The 16171-nt window shown below is 32.3% G+C and overlaps 1 protein-coding gene across 2 annotated transcripts in view; it reads left to right on the top strand.

Annotated features, from left to right (window-relative positions):
• The window catches only part of SEMA3C (semaphorin 3C), a 187015-nt gene that overhangs the window by 101200 nt on the left and 69644 nt on the right, over positions 1-16171 (top strand). For both annotated transcript variants that reach the window (XM_060157200.1, XM_060157199.1), the window contains 5 exons: positions 1068-1187; positions 8100-8190; positions 12043-12162; positions 13548-13690; positions 14999-15113. In XM_060157200.1, the coding sequence (XP_060013183.1) occupies positions 1068-1187; positions 8100-8190; positions 12043-12162; positions 13548-13690; positions 14999-15113 (589 nt within the window). The remainder of the gene's footprint in view (positions 1-1067; positions 1188-8099; positions 8191-12042; positions 12163-13547; positions 13691-14998; positions 15114-16171) is intronic.

Consider the following 16171-nt stretch of genomic DNA (forward strand, 5'->3'; position numbering starts at 1 on the left):
AAGGGAAAAATGATGAGAAAATATAAAATAATATTGACTTTAAATTTCTATTTTAGAAAAGTTTTTTTTTTACTTTTCTAATAATATAAACAATAAATGTGCATTATAATAATTTAGTAAAATACATGGTACCTAGAAGAGAAAAAAATATACACTGTATGACCACCCATGGGGAAACCCCTATTAGATTTTGACATATTTCCTTATAAAAACTTTTGTCTCTAATTTCTAACATTATTTTTAATAATGTTCTTTGCTAGATCAATGACTTCGTGAAGGGCACTACATTCAACCTCAGGCTTGATTAATGTGTAGTCAGCAAAGGATAGTGACCCTGCAAGTGTAGAACATGCAATGGTTAATTCAGTCACAGAGATCTGCATTTGGTGCTGACCATGTTTATGTATTTCTGCAAAGTCATAGTCAACTTATAATTACCATATTTTGCATTTCATTGAGTGAATAAATGACAGCCTTTCCAATGGTTGGATTGGGAACAGGTGAGAAAGGAGTTTTGGGGGAGAGGAGAGTATTTTAGTGTATCAAGAGCAGAGAGATCAGGATTCCATTATTTTTCATAGAAAGCAACAATGCTGGCATTTTGTTTAAGGTTTGCTTTATTCACCAGTTATGAAGACCAATAGTGTTTGCAACTGTAACTAATGATAATATGGACCTTCTATAAACACAAGTTCATTCAAAACATGTATATATAATATGTGAGGGTGCGTGTGTGTTATGTGTAATGTTTTGAGGAAAATTTGAAAAAACAATTTGGTGTACCTTTCAATTTCTAAACTTTCTCAGATAAAGAGTAAGCTCATAAAGTTTCAGAACATAAAAAGGTGCCCAGTATATAAATACTGAAATAGGAGAGACATATCATTTTACTCATTATCTGGTAAACTACCTTCCTCCTAAAATGCACCATGTTCTCTTGTCATCTCCTAACAATAATTAAAAAGTTAGGGCAGAAAGGAAAATGTATAACAAAGTATCACAGTAATACTTAGAAATAGCTATAAAAGTCATTCGGTTACTAACCGCTTATTTACCTGTTGTTTTAGCATGGCTGCGGGAACTTTGTCCGTGTAATTCAGGCTTTCAACCGCACGCATTTGTATGTTTGTGGGAGTGGTGCTTTCAGCCCAGTCTGTACTTATTTGAACAGAGGGAGGAGATCAGAGGTAAGTGTAACAATTTTTCATTCTTAGTTTGATGTTAGTGTCAAAGATTTCTTACAACTGTATTTAACAGTAAAAACTTGGAAATATCATTAATGGCCATAAAAAAAGTTTCAAGCCCTTTAAACACAAAATATATTACATTTGGTTCCTGTCTGCCAGGTAACTTCAAGTGTAGCCTTTTGCCTTCAATTAAATATATATGTTTCTGAATGGAAAAGCTGCAGAAGATAAAGGAAGGAGAATGGTATAATTTCATAATTATTCAGAGCATAAGGTATTGATAATATGTGCTCCAAATTATAGAAATATTGTAGTATAAACTCACTTTCTCAAATCTATTTTAAGTAATTTCTTATTTATTATATTTCAAATTTGGTAAATTTTTATGAGGTAGACACCTGTAAGAGATGTATAAAGCAGGATGACAAGTGCCTTAGCTGAAAAGAACTTTATATAATTAATAAATCATACTTCCATTTTAGACCAACATTGGTCTACACTAGGCTATTATAGCTTTATTTTTACATTGGTTAAAATGATTTGGGGTTCTGTGAACAAAAGCATTTACTAAAGACTAAATACATAGCTAATTGTATAGTCAAATATAAGGCTGGTTGAACTTCACCTGTGATATTTAAGACTGTTTATCTCAGTTCACAATTATTGACTAAGGAAACTACACATTAGATCAAAAGAGTTTTCCTTATTCTTTTAATGAAACATGTTGCTTTACTTAATACAAGTATTTTAAAACTGAATTCTTTCAAATTAACTTGCTTTTGTTTCGTTATGCAACTTAAATCTAGAAATTCCAGTCCTTAAATAATATCTTAATTCAATTTTAGAGGTTAGAATTGTAAAAAAAGATTAAACATTGCTACTGATATACTTAATTAAGTTTATTTTCCTTTAACAAGGATTCATCCACTTTAGTACTAACATAATTGAACAATGATTTCCTCTATAGTCTTTTATTATTAAATTTTTTTCAGATGTAATTTATATGCATCTATCTTTCAGTGAATAAAAAGCCATTTAAAAATAAATGAGTAATTATAATTGGACCCCAAATTGAGCCATTTACAAGTGGTTTAAGATGATATGAAATACTAAAATTCTTAAAGAAAAGTAAAGCTATGCTTCTTGGAAGAGTACAATTGGCTGAATTGAGCTTGTCATTAGAACCACATGCCTGTGATCAGCTGATTAAATAAACTAGTGGCCCAGACGTCTGCAGTCTGTCAGACACTCCACTGAGGGCTGTGCAGTCACTGTGCAGGCCAACAACTGCATAGCAGTTTTCATATTTTAAATGAAATCATTTTCCCATGTACAAATTGCCCACTATACACTTCATGGTTTAATTGGGAAGTTGGTCCAAAAAATAATCTCCTTTGGAAAACCAGCATGGAATAAATTTTAATCACTTTACTAAATATGAACTACTTTAGTCTCACTTCAAAAGATGTGTTTCAAAGGGGAATCATTTCCATTAATTAATCTCTTTAAATAATATATTAAGAGCCTATTTAAGTGTGAAAAAGATTATGAAATTTTAAGCTTTTTGTTTTCCTTAATAGTCAAGTCAAAGTGTTTCACCACAACATCATTTTTATATATCTGTAGTATATAAGTAATAATATAAATATAGAATGCACTGTTTCATCAAACATCTATGTATTTATTTTCTTTAGTTTAGAATGAAAGACCACATGATGCAGAAAGTTGTATTTTGAGAGAATTCTCCTTATTCATCACTAACATTGTATTTTGTAGTGATCAGAGGTAGTGCTTACTGCTAACACCCTATGTTAGTACTAAGATATGGCATTTTTCATGTATTTGAAACCACTTTGAAAGTGAACCAGGTTAGGGTGGCACAGTCATTAAGTATTCCTGTTTATTTCTGACACATTATCTACCATCTTTTATTTGCCTGTTTAATAGCAATTCATTGGTTCTCAGAGAACATTTTATAACCCTACTTCACATTTGGAACACCACGCACTTTCATGAGACTCTATGGCCCTTCCATTATTTTGTGAGACTGATTCAGAGCTTTCCTAGAGCAATTCAATGGTGTCCATCCAAAGAGCCTACAATCTTTGCTACATAGATTCCTAACCATAATTCTTCTCTTTTATCCACTGTCTTCTGTTTCTGGAAAAAAATAAAGCAACACAAGTAAATGATGACTTTAACCAATGAATAAAACATTAATAAGAAACAATTATTGGTTAATTGTGCTGCACATTCTTGGAATGTTACCTCTCATCTCGGGTTGATTTTATCAGATGCCTCCATAACATCAGTTCTCATAACTGAATACTGTTTAAGCCCCGGATGCTGCCACTCATCAAGCAGATAACCTTGCCTTTGATTGACCAAGAATATCACAGGCATTCAAATTATTCCATGTGCTTTTTGAACAAAATTAATCACCAAACTTTTCTGTTTATGCATCTTTTTGTAGCTTTTCTCTTGTCAGAAGAATAGCTGTGCATTTTCCTTATCAAGAAAGTTCTCTGATCTTTAGCCTTCACTGTTTTACATCTTCATTCCCTTTCCCCTGTATTTACTCTTTTTTTCTTGTTTAACAATAAGTTTTCTTTCTTGTGACATTTTTTCAACTCTTCTCCTTTCTCTCTCTTTTACTTTATCACAAAATTTCTCGGATTAGTAGACTATATTTTCAGCTTTTACAATCCTATTTTCGATGTCTTTCATTAAACCTTCCTAATCTAAATTTCATTTTCACCCGTTAACTGAAACTCTTCCCTAATGACCAAGATTCTCAGTGATCAAATGGGCTCCTCTAATCAGCATCCTTTCTCCTAGACCAATCTATGACATGTTGGTCATGCCCTCTATTTTTCAGTGCCGTTATTATTATTATTATTTTTTTTTTTTTTTGCGGTAGGCGGGCCTCTCACTGTTGTGGCCTCTCCCATTGCGGAGCACAGGCTCCGGGAAGCGCAGGCTCAGCAGCCATGGCTCACGGGCCCAGCTGCTCCGTGGCATGTGGGATCTTCCCGGACCGGTGCATGAACTCTTGTCCCCTGCATCAGCAGGCAGACCCTCAACCACTGCACCACCAGGGAAGCCCAGTGCCGTTATTGACATCTATAACCATGGGACATTTTGCCATGCCTTCTTTCCTGATTTTTCACCACATACTCTCTTTCTGGTCCTATTTTTTCTCTTATTGATTCAATCTACAAATATGTATTTATTTAATAAGAGTAATGGCAGAAACAAAATCATTTCAGAACTTGTAAGCTATCTTTAAGATACTGGTCTTTGTCCTGTGTCTAAGAAGAAGCAACTGAAACAACCTTAAGCAGAAAGTGCCATGAACAGAATTGTGTTGTCTCTTGTATTTTACATTACATTGATACTTTTGTTGTTCGTTTTTTGTTTGTTTGTTTGTTAGCTTCTTTAATTATAAAGTTACCATGAACTGAGATGAGAAACAATGAAGAGAACCATGTCTGAGGTTAAAATTATGAGCCTGGGTTTGATTCTGTTGAGTCTGAGATGCTGCTGAAAGATACGAGTAGAAATATCAAGTAGGCAGCTGAATATAAATTTGGCTATATAAATGTTTGAGTAATTGTTTCATAAGAGTAACTGAAGCCCAAACAAAGTGTAGATTTAATCATGAAGAAAGAGTATAGTATGAAAAGAATGATTAAGACTGAGACTTGAGGATCTCCTAACTTTAAATGGCCAGATGGAGGAAAAAGGATCTCCAAAAAAGACTAAAAAGAAACAACAAGAGGAGAGGAAAAAAAAAAAAAAAGTGTGTTCTGGGAATAAAAACAAGTCATTTAAAAAAGATAGAAGTGGACAACAATCTCAAATACCATTGAGAATCCAAGAAAGAAGAGGTCTAAAAAAATAAGCGCTGAATTGTGTACATGATAGTCATTAGGGGTCTTGCCAAAAAAGGGTTTCAATAGAGCAGTTGAGGTTGGATGCCCAACTGAAGTGGATTGAGAAGAAAGTGAGAACTCAGGAAATGGTGATGAGTATATGTAATTCTTTAAGAAATGTGATTCTCAAGGAGAGTAATGTATAAGAGCTGAAGGAGTTGTTGAAATAATGTTGTAAGGGATGCAGTTAATGAGATTAAAGAACAAGTAGGGGACTTCCCTGTTGGCACAGTGGTTAAGAATCCACCTGCCAATGCAGGGGATACAAGTTTGAGCCCTGGTCCAGGAAAATCCCACATGCAGAGAAACAACTAAGCCTGTGTGCCACAACTACTGAGCCCATGCGCCACAACTACTGAAGCCTACGTGCCTAGAGCTCGTGTTCTGCAACAAGAGAAGCCACCGCAATGAGAAAGCCGCGCACCGCAATGAAGAGTAGACCCCGCTCCCTGCAACTAGAGAAAGACCGTGCACAGCAACGAAGACCCAACACAGGCAAAAATATAAAATAAAATAATTAATTTAAAAAAAAAAGAACGAGTAGGGATAATGGAAAGTATAAGTTGCCTAAGAAGACTGGGTAAGATAGGATCGGAAACACTGGTGGAAGGATTGGCCTCAGAGTAAGAGAAATATTTCCTCTCGTGTATTAGTGGATGTATTCACGTATACTTATATATTTGGTAGTGAGAAACTGATGCCTCATTTAAGGGCTTCACTTTCTAAGCAACATGGTTGTCAATCATATGAGCTGAGAATAAATTGGGAGATTTGACGATAGTGGCAATGGTTTGACGTTATCAAGGGAAGAACCAGTTGACAGAGTGCCTTTGAAAGGTTGCTGAGGAGTGTAGAGGGTTCACTTTAAGTTGGTGATCACAAATCTATACTATGTTGAATACACCTTGTTGGATAACCTTTCGCAAAATGCTTAGAAGTTTGGAGGCAGGTGTGGAGAATGTAGATAGATGTGTCTTTATAGGCTATGGGTGCAATGAAAACAATCACAGATTCAAGGAAATTAATATTGATATTTTTGAAAAAAAACAAAATTAAAAAGCATGGAATCTAATCTATCTATCAAGAAGATAGAAGGCTGATAAATTGTAAAAAATAGAAAGGGTTCTTAGGCGATGAGTTTGAAGAATTGTTGCAGGGTGCTTGAATTAGTCATTATTCAGGTGGATCACATCCCTTCCTGGGAATGACAAGATCTAGACTATCACTGTGTGAGTACAAGGAGGCTATGCAATGGAGAAGGAAGTCAGCGGCGAGCTAGTGGTGCCTAAGCAATCTCCTCAATTCCTGCAGTGCCAGCTGTCACTTTTTTAGTCAAATCTATGTATGACTCTGGCTACACAACCAAGTTTACTAAACTGTATTGTTTTCCTGCAGGTTTATCATAGTTTAGTTATTGTATAAATGATGACCTCTTGGAAAGCAGACATAGTTAGGAGTCAGGAGACTGAATTTTAATTTTGCTTTTGTCACTATTCAGCTATGGGTGATCTTGGACAAGTCATATTTTCCTCATCTTTAGAGTTAATCCATGAAGAGCGTCGTGTTATAGGACCTTTCTAGGCTAGAGCACTGTGATTCTTTTTAAGCTCTCTAATTTCCCATTACCTCAGGGATTTCCCGCCAATACATCAAACTCAGTATAACAAAAATGAACTAGTTTTATTTTCTTTAAAGAGTCAAAACTTCAGAATCAACTTTGTTTTCTTCATCTTCTTGAGCTGCCTCCAATTTGTTATTGATTGCCAAGCTCTGTCGATTTTCACTTTACAAATCCTCTTACATCTTTACCACTCTTACCCTGACCACTGAGATCCTGGCATGTCAGATTATTATTACCTAATTCCTGGACTACTGCAGTTCAAAACAAGTTTGTTTTCTTGAACCCAGTGTCTGTCTTTACAACCACCATTCTCAATCTTCTTAAAGCACAAGTAAGACCCAATCTTCTCAAAGCAATGTTTTGATCCTTCTATTCCATGCTCAAAAATGTTGAGCCCATATTTCATTCAGGATAATTTTGAAAAGCAGCTTGATAATTAAGGTCCTCCATCATTTAATGCAATCTACAAATGTGATCATTTTTCTTTGAATTTTAGTAGTAGCTTTTACTAACTTTATGTAAGAAAAAAGATAAATATACCAACAAAATGCTCCCTCTAACTGAGGCTACACTGACCATTATATTTCAAATTGAACCCACTGCCCCCCATCCGTGGATTTCCCTAGTCCCATTCCCTGTTTAATTTTTTTCCTAAGCACTGAGTACCATCTAACATACTTTATATTTTACGTATTTATTCTCTTTATATTCTTTATTTATATTATCTGTCATTAGATTATAAATTACCTACAGGTAAGGATTTTTGTCTATTTTGTTTACTCTACCCCCAGTGTTTTGTCAGTGTCTGGCAAGTAATAGGTGCTCAATAAATTTTTGTTAAATAAATAAGTGAATGAGTAAAAGAAACATTTTAATCTAAATTATGAATTATTTTGTTGAATCTAGTATAATGCTTTATATAACAAAATAAGTGGTAACAAATTTTATGTTTAAAAAAATCTTGATTATTTTGAAAGTTTCATAATCCTCATACACATTGTTTCTCTGTAATCAGTTTTCTTCTTTTGGCCAGTGTTCAACATACCTAGTTCAGGTTTACAATGATCCTTGATTTCCAAGTGTTTTTTATTGATGTTGATTTGAGAACTTGTTGGATCAGCTTTATGGGGAGTGTAGTAGGATGTGAACTTGACCTGCTGAGGTTAGCTTTATAACTTACAAATGGATTCTTCATATAGGCCAAGAGAGTCTTAATATAGTAAAATTGGGAAGGCATAAGCAACCAAGTAGAAAGCATATTATTTATGATGATGCTTTGTTTTACTAAAGAAAAATTGGTTAACTAAGATAAAGTAATTTATCGTTACTACATTTCCAATTTTATCTGTAATAAAGGACCAAGTTTTCATGATTGACTCCAAGTGTGAATCCGGAAAAGGACGCTGCTCTTTCAACCCCAATGTGAACACAGTGTCTGTTATGATCAGTAAGTGGAAAATAAAAGAGGGAGGGGGAAATATTTTTTAAAAAAGGAAATTAAATTAATTAAAGAAAATAAATTCATGATACTATATGTCCATTTTGGATAGCTGCATGGATGATAGCACCTGAGTAAAATAATAGAAAGTTGTGAGAAATTTTAATTTCTCGTTTCCAAGAATATTCATGCTTAAATGATAACCATGTATTTTTTCATCTAATATGACTGCTGTTATTTGTAGAGCAAGTCAACCATTTAAAAAGCGTATGTATGTATATACATATATTAATAGGTATTGTGTATATGTATACATATATTAATATATAGTATAAAGTAAATTTCAGTGTTTTCTGTAGTTGTTTTTCTAGTATTAATTATATTCACTTTTCCTCATGTTTTAGTAATCTTTTACAAATGATTAAAACTGGTATTCCTTTCATGCGAAATAATAACGAAGTGCATGTGTTAGCTAAGTACATTCTCTGTGGATTGTCTAGAAGTTGCTGTACTAAAAAAGATGTGCTCATAAAATCACTTTTTTATTTTCTCATTTTTTTATAAAATATATCAGTTAAGAAGCAGGCCCAGTTGATTGCTGCTACACACATTAATAAATCAATGTCCTTGAGTCTCAATCATCCAGTGCCTGTCTATACCTCACTTAGAAGACATTCTTTTCTGGCTAATTAAGACACTTCTAGAATATGTCTGACTTAACATTAGTTGACTGTGGGACAAATCTTGGATTTCAGTATGCCGATTATATAGTAAATGCTTTTCCCTTTTTGTTTCTCTATGTATTGCCAGTGGTAAAATTGCATCATTTGACAGTAGAACAGGTGGAAAAATAATTAATTTGTTCAAAACTCTTTGCTTTATTCATTTAAAAAGGCAACTCATCTTTCTTTCTCAGGTCTGGAAACTAAATTAAGACAAATACATCCAGCACTGACTGAAATGTGAGCTTGGGAATTATCCAGTAAATTATTTCCCTATAGTCATTCAAATTGGGTAGGGAGGAAATGAAAATGTATCATTAGGACAGAAAAATTAGAAAGCTTTGAAACTTCAAGATATCCAATTAAGTCTGATGCAGAGTATTTTCAAATAAGTTTCTAAATATTATTTAATAGAAGCAGTGTCTCAGAAAGTATTTTCTTCATGAGGAAGAAAATTTTATTCACCTTTAGAAACTGTAAGATTTGTATAGTACTAGATAAATATATAAAGTTTTCACTTATTTCAAGTTAAATGCTATGAAAATAAACTTCAAAATTCTAAATTATTGTTAACACATACTGGAGTTTTATCTCATCAAATATTATTTAGAACAAAAAAGGGTTAAAACAAGGCAGTATAAATTTTCCTGTTAAACTGTAGTAAGTCATGTAATAGTTTTGCGCTTTAGAGAATAGGATTCATTTATGAAATTAAAGTTGTTATTGCTCTTCATTTTTCAAGGACCTGAGACTTCAATTCCTAGGCTTATAGTCCTATGCTACTTTTTAATATTTTGATTAACATTATAATTTTTACTCTCAAAGAAAATCATTAAACAGTTTGCTTAACTTGAAACCTGAAACTAAAAAGAGCAGGAAGCTTTATAACCTTATATTTATCATCTTATTTATTCTACTGATTATCCCTGTAATATTATCTCTAATATTTCATTTGTGTACTCATCTCACTTTGCTATTTGATGTTGAATCATTTCTGTTCAACTGCAGTGCACTAAATAACACAAATTGGTTAAAATATTTCTATCTATTAAAGTACCAAGAAGCGTTGAGCATTAGAATTTCAAATTACATAATATAGCGCGGCATCTGGCCCAACGTGCTAGTGTTCTTTTGCTATTTTTAGTAATTATTGTAGCACAACAAAGTCAGATGACACCTCTTAAAGAACCTCTTCAAAACCTCATGAGATAGTTTTTAGTCAGTGGAAGTACAACTGGAAAGCAAAATATTTTTGGATTAAAGTTTAAATTGAGCAAGTTTATCTTTGCATAAACCCTACAATGAAATTCTGAAAGAAAAGAATTTCTACTCTCAAATAAAATTCTTTCCAAAGTGACATTAATTAAATATTTCTTACACAAAGTAAAGCAGAAACTTTATTATCCTTAACTTGCTATTAAAATTGCTGAGAATTTAAGACAGGAGATGAAGCCAATTAGCCATCTAACCCTTTTGTAATGTTTAAGACATAACTAATAAGGTGGTATACAGTAGGGTTAGAATCAGTCCTGTCTGCCATAAACCATCCTCTGAGTGTCCTTTTATTTTCCTTCCTGTAGACAGATGCTAATAAATCTATTGAATATCAGGAATTTATAACCTCCTCTTTTGGGCATAATTGGATATAACAAAGCTGTGAAATAATTAATTACAAAGTTATCTCAATTTAACAATCATTGTATCTACAGAATACTTGTGTAGATGCTTCACAAGTGTTCACAAAATTGTAAAGAAGCTAAATAGCTCAAAATTCTTTCAGGCACATTTTGTTAGCTCCCTATAATCTGTTCCCATGGACTTCAGATCTCTACCAGGAAGCAGAACTTGGCGACACAATGCCTGCCATACCCACTTGCTAACTGGTAGGGGTCCAGTTTGTGACCTGGTGAGCACATATTAAAAACATTCCATTCTCCATTCTATCCTAGGCCAACTGGTATTGCTTATTACTAAACAGTGAGCTTAGAGTGCTTTAAAATGTTTCAGTCCTGCCAAAATGACCATAATCTGAAGGTAGCCAGGAGAGTAATTCTAGAACATTAGTCAAAGAACGCAGCTGCATGGTAGTCCAGTGGGCCAAACCTGATCAATTTTATTATTTTTTAATAGATACTTAACTTTGTACTCAAAGGTCATACGTACCAATTTACTGCTTACTCTCCTTACTAGAATAAAAATTAATGTGGATCTTAACAAATAAGCAAAATGTCCAGTGTTGTGCGCATACAGATTAACATATCTTATTTTGTCATTAATAATGATAATTTAATTTAATTTTACAATATCTTTTTTCTTATCTTTATGTTTTATTTTATATGTGCTAATATGTTAAGCCACATATGGCTTATTAACATCATATTATATTGTTAACATAATGTTAACACGTTATGTGTTGCAATTGAAAAAGTAGCAGTTTGTTTACCTTAGAGATAAAGATCAAAACATATACATTTAATGATGAACATATACATAAAGATCAAAACATATACATTTAATGATGAAATTGTTTTATCATTAATAGTACTTTGACAATTTGATGTGGCTCCATCTCATGAAATAATAATAATAAAAACTATTATTTTCAATCCATTTAGTAAAATCATAGAGTTTTTAATATGTACTGCGAACTTTTGATCATAATCCAATTCCCATAGAAGTTTGAGATTCAGGGTACTAAATGACTTATCCCTAATTTCCAGTTTAACTACGGCCAAAATTAGAAATCAAGATTTCTGACTCTTACAGTATTTTTTATTTATTAAAGAAGTAATAATTAAGCCGTTTCTTTATTTTTATACCTATATTATTTCTGCCATTTCGGATACACACTACACTATATAATCAAGTTTAGTTAAGTATTTAGTATAATTAAGTACAGGCAGAGGAATTTTTATCTCTATATCAGAAAGATTGTTTTGGTCATTATACGGGCAATAATGAGACCAAATTAAACTTTATCCAATTTTTTAATTTGGTGAACAATGGAAACCAATTAACAACTATAAATATTCTGTAATATGTGTCATGATCTAATAAGCAAATTCTCCTTGATTTTAAAAATAGCCTTAAAAACAGTTAAGATTTGCTTTTAATTTTGTTCACATTTTCTTTTTCATAGATGAGGAGCTTTTCTCTGCAATGTATATAGATTTCATGGGAACAGATGCAGCTATTTTTCGAAGTTTAACCAAGAGGAATGCAGTCAGAACTGATCAACACAATTCCAAATGGCTAAGTGGTAAAATAACAGTTTATCCATTTTCTGAGAATCATACTTTAAACTAATTTAATTTCATAATGAAAATTACATTAAAATGGTTAAAAAGTTAAAATATGAGTAACAACAATTCTGTACTCTGTGATTTTAAATATTTAGGCTAAATAAGTAAATGAAATGAGCCATATTTCATATTCTAACTCTTTATTAACAATCATAGAATTATCATAGGATATATGAATAAATAAAAGTGACAGTGATATTCATCATATGTACCTATAGACAAGAATTTAATTGTTGCATGTTACAATTAAACGTCATTTATTTATTTGGTCTACTTGTATATTTTAATAATGCCAAATCTAAACATTTTCCTAAATTTATGACAGATATCACGAATAGGGCATATTTAGGAACTCCTATTTGTTTTATGCTTAGATTCTAAAATTATAAAGCTGGTATATATTATTTTTTCACAGTTTGACTAATACTTAATGGAAATCATAAGTATGATAATTTTATGATTATCAGTGTTCAAATGTTTTCAATTTTGGGGGTCACATGGAATTCACATCATGAAAAGTGCTCATTTGACTTTAATATACAATTCCAATCAGTTGCTGTTGTTTAGAGGAAGAAGAAACCACTAAGATGTTTGTCATTTCACCCTGGGGAAAATTTAAGCTGACCTTAGATTTGGCAATTCACTTAACATTAAAGAGTTAAGCATGAATCACTACAGTTAAGCATCTTATTTCACTGACAGACCAGCACAAGAAAGCAGTGATTGTCCATTTACTTCTTCAAATTATTCCTCTAGTACATCTGGAAATAGACTATTCTAAAAATTGTTTTGTTCTTGAAATAAGGAATCCCTCTATGTCTTCAAATGACTGCATTTTTTCCTTGAAAAGTTTCCCCTTCATTTCATATGCCGTATTTTAAGTGAAATGTGTTTTTCAGATCATGGACTCCCAACTCCTCATTCTGCTTCAGTGAATTTGAGTTTATATGCACTAGCCTGAAAACCACACGTTTAAAAACAAACTTTTTTTTCTATGAAACGACTATCAGATCCCATGGGAAATAGCTGGTAGAAAAGTTTTTCAATATTTTAAAACTCATCAGGCACAAAGAAGTTTTGCAATTAGTGTGCTTCCAGAATGTATTGCAGACAGAGAAGAATAGTTGAAGCTTTATATCATAGCTCTACTTTATGGCACTTGACATTCCAAATGCGGTATGTTCAGTGAATACAATTGCTTGCTTTTAGACTTTTTGGCTATGAATATTGAATTGTTCCTTTATACCAAAGATGGGAAAGGCATGTGCCTGTGGTCTACTTGGATGGAGAGTAGATGGATTTTCATCATGAGTATATATATCGTCTTTGTATTTTTTTCTAGAACCTATGTTTGTGGATGCACATGTTATCCCAGATGGCACTGATCCAAATGATGCTAAGGTGTACTTCTTCTTCAAAGAGAAACTGACCGACAATAGCAGAAGCACAAAGCAGATTCATTCCATGATTGCTAGAATATGTCCTGTAAGTATTAAAGTTGTTCTAATTTGAAGAAAGACTAAGAAATTCAAATTATGTAAACATGTCTTCTTTTCCCAATAGTTTATCTTCCTACTTTTTAAATCTGCGGTTACAAATTAATAAAATATTAAAAGGAAACATTTAGATTTAATGTTTATTCACATCAGTCATACAAGATAAACACACTATTTTGGAAAATAATTTAATCCAAGGAATATTTTGGTTATGGTTTTACACAAATAAACAGTTTTGATTAATTTTTGCTTTTTTCCACTTAATGCATTAGAATTAAAAAGAAATTGCTGAATTGTATATTATAAAAAGAAATAGAACAATTCTTATGAATAAAATACAGCAAAACATCAGTAAAAGACAATTATTGAAAAACTGTCTATAATAGTGAGAATTAAGAAATGCTTTAGTAAAATACAGTTCTAATTACAAACCGATCAAAATATTCTTGTGTATCAAGAGTAAGTATACATAGAAACTCAAAAAAACTCATGTCTTCTCACATAAGAGTATTACAGGCTTGTCCTGACTCATTTATGATTAGCATCTTCTGTGCAAAAGTATTTCTTAAAATATTTAGTGTTTAAAATAGTCTATTTTTAAACATCATAATATTCCACTGATTTTGGAGCTTATCTGCTTCTCAGTCATTTGGAACAAGGCAGTGAAGCCAGCTGATGATGTGAAAAGCTTCAGGGAGTACAGAAAAAATGTCATTCAATAGAGACTATTTGTGAATGATCCAAATACCATTTTCCTTGCCCTGACCAGAGAAATATGTATATAAAGCATCTGATTAGAAATATTAAGGATTAAATGATAATGCAGAGAAATGAAGGAGAGAAAATAGAATTATTGGGGACTATTTGGTGTAAGTATAAACCCACTCTCCTGACCATGGTAGAATCTGCACGCTTCCGTGTATACAATCATTTATGTTTGTACTGAAGAAAATGAGTTATCAAGAAAAGGCAAATTAAATTATGTAGTCTCCATAACAGTTTACTCATATTTTCATCAGAAATTTAGAAAGTGTTATGGCATATATTTATTAAATTCATTTTGATACATTTTCAGTTGATATCTTATAATAGGAGGATAACAGTATAACTAAGGCTATTTTTAAAAAATACTATAGATCTTAAATATTCCTCTTTAACTATTGATATGCAGATTTGGTTAACATTTCCATCTTTCAGATTATAACAAATCCCCAAGTAGTAAGAATCCAAGGTAAATTTTAAATACACTTCAATATTTATTTAAGCAATCTGAAATGTGTTTACAAAATGGTTTCAGAATGACACTGGTGGACTGCGTAGCCTTGTCAACAAGTGGACTACCTTCTTAAAAGCGAGGCTGGTATGCTCGGTAACTGATGAAGATGGCCCAGAAACCCACTTTGATGAACTAGGTACATAAATGTGAGATTGAAAAATGTTCTTGAAAGAGAGTTTGTAAAGTTTACATATTTTAATAAACTCTCAAAAGAGGTTGCATTTTTCATGAATGTTTTCAGCATAAATAAGTGCTGATTTGAATTAATGATCTGGATACTGTTCATGAATTTCCTGAGTATTTTTTAAATCTGTCTTGCCCCTAAGTGCACTGCTGAAACATTTAGTTCATTGAATCCACCATGATATATGAATCCGTGTGTTTTGTGTGTGTGTTTGTGTGTGTTTTAGAGAGAGAAGAGAGAGGTATTTATATAATTTATATATAAGTAATGATATGTTTGTGCTTTTCTAAAATAAATGTATATTTCATATATATTTGAATTCTGATATTCTCGTTTAAAATCAGTTTGTATGAGAGTACAGCTATATATTTTTACTACAGTTAATGGACACAATAGAGGTTAGATGGAAAAGTGTCAGAGTAGAAAGTAGACTTGTGCTCCAGTTTTAGTTCTTCTTGGTGACCCTGGGACTAAATATTCTCAGTATGTGTGACATGAGGAGGGTTATACTTTCCAGGTCAAATAAGGACTGACAATCTGATTCCTTTCTGCCAAGGAATAGTTCTCTCTTTTTTTTTTTTTGAATTTAATTTAATTTTTTATACAGCACGTTCTTATTAGTTATCTATTTTATACATATTAGTGTATACATGTCAATCCCAATCTCCCAGTTCATCACACCACCACCCCCCCATCCATGCTTTTCCCCCTTGGTATCCATATGTTTCGAACAGTAGAATAACTTGGTACACATAATAGTATTGTGTTTACTAAATGCCATTTAGAAATGACTTTTTTTTGCTTTAATCCATTAAAATATAAAATGCTGGTTAGTCTCAAATACTGAGGCAGGTGATGAGATAAGCAATAAAAATGTATTATAATATGGAAAAAATACTGGTTCTAGCAGCTACAATAATTGAAATAGACAGTTGGTCTCCTCAAAAAGCCATTATGTTGATCATAGAAACACAAGTTTTTATGTCAGCTTTTCTAGAAAAAACGTTCTA

Source organism: Lagenorhynchus albirostris, chromosome 8, assembly GCF_949774975.1.
Source record: "Lagenorhynchus albirostris chromosome 8, mLagAlb1.1, whole genome shotgun sequence".
In the NCBI taxonomy this organism is placed as follows: domain Eukaryota; kingdom Metazoa; phylum Chordata; class Mammalia; order Artiodactyla; family Delphinidae; genus Lagenorhynchus; species Lagenorhynchus albirostris.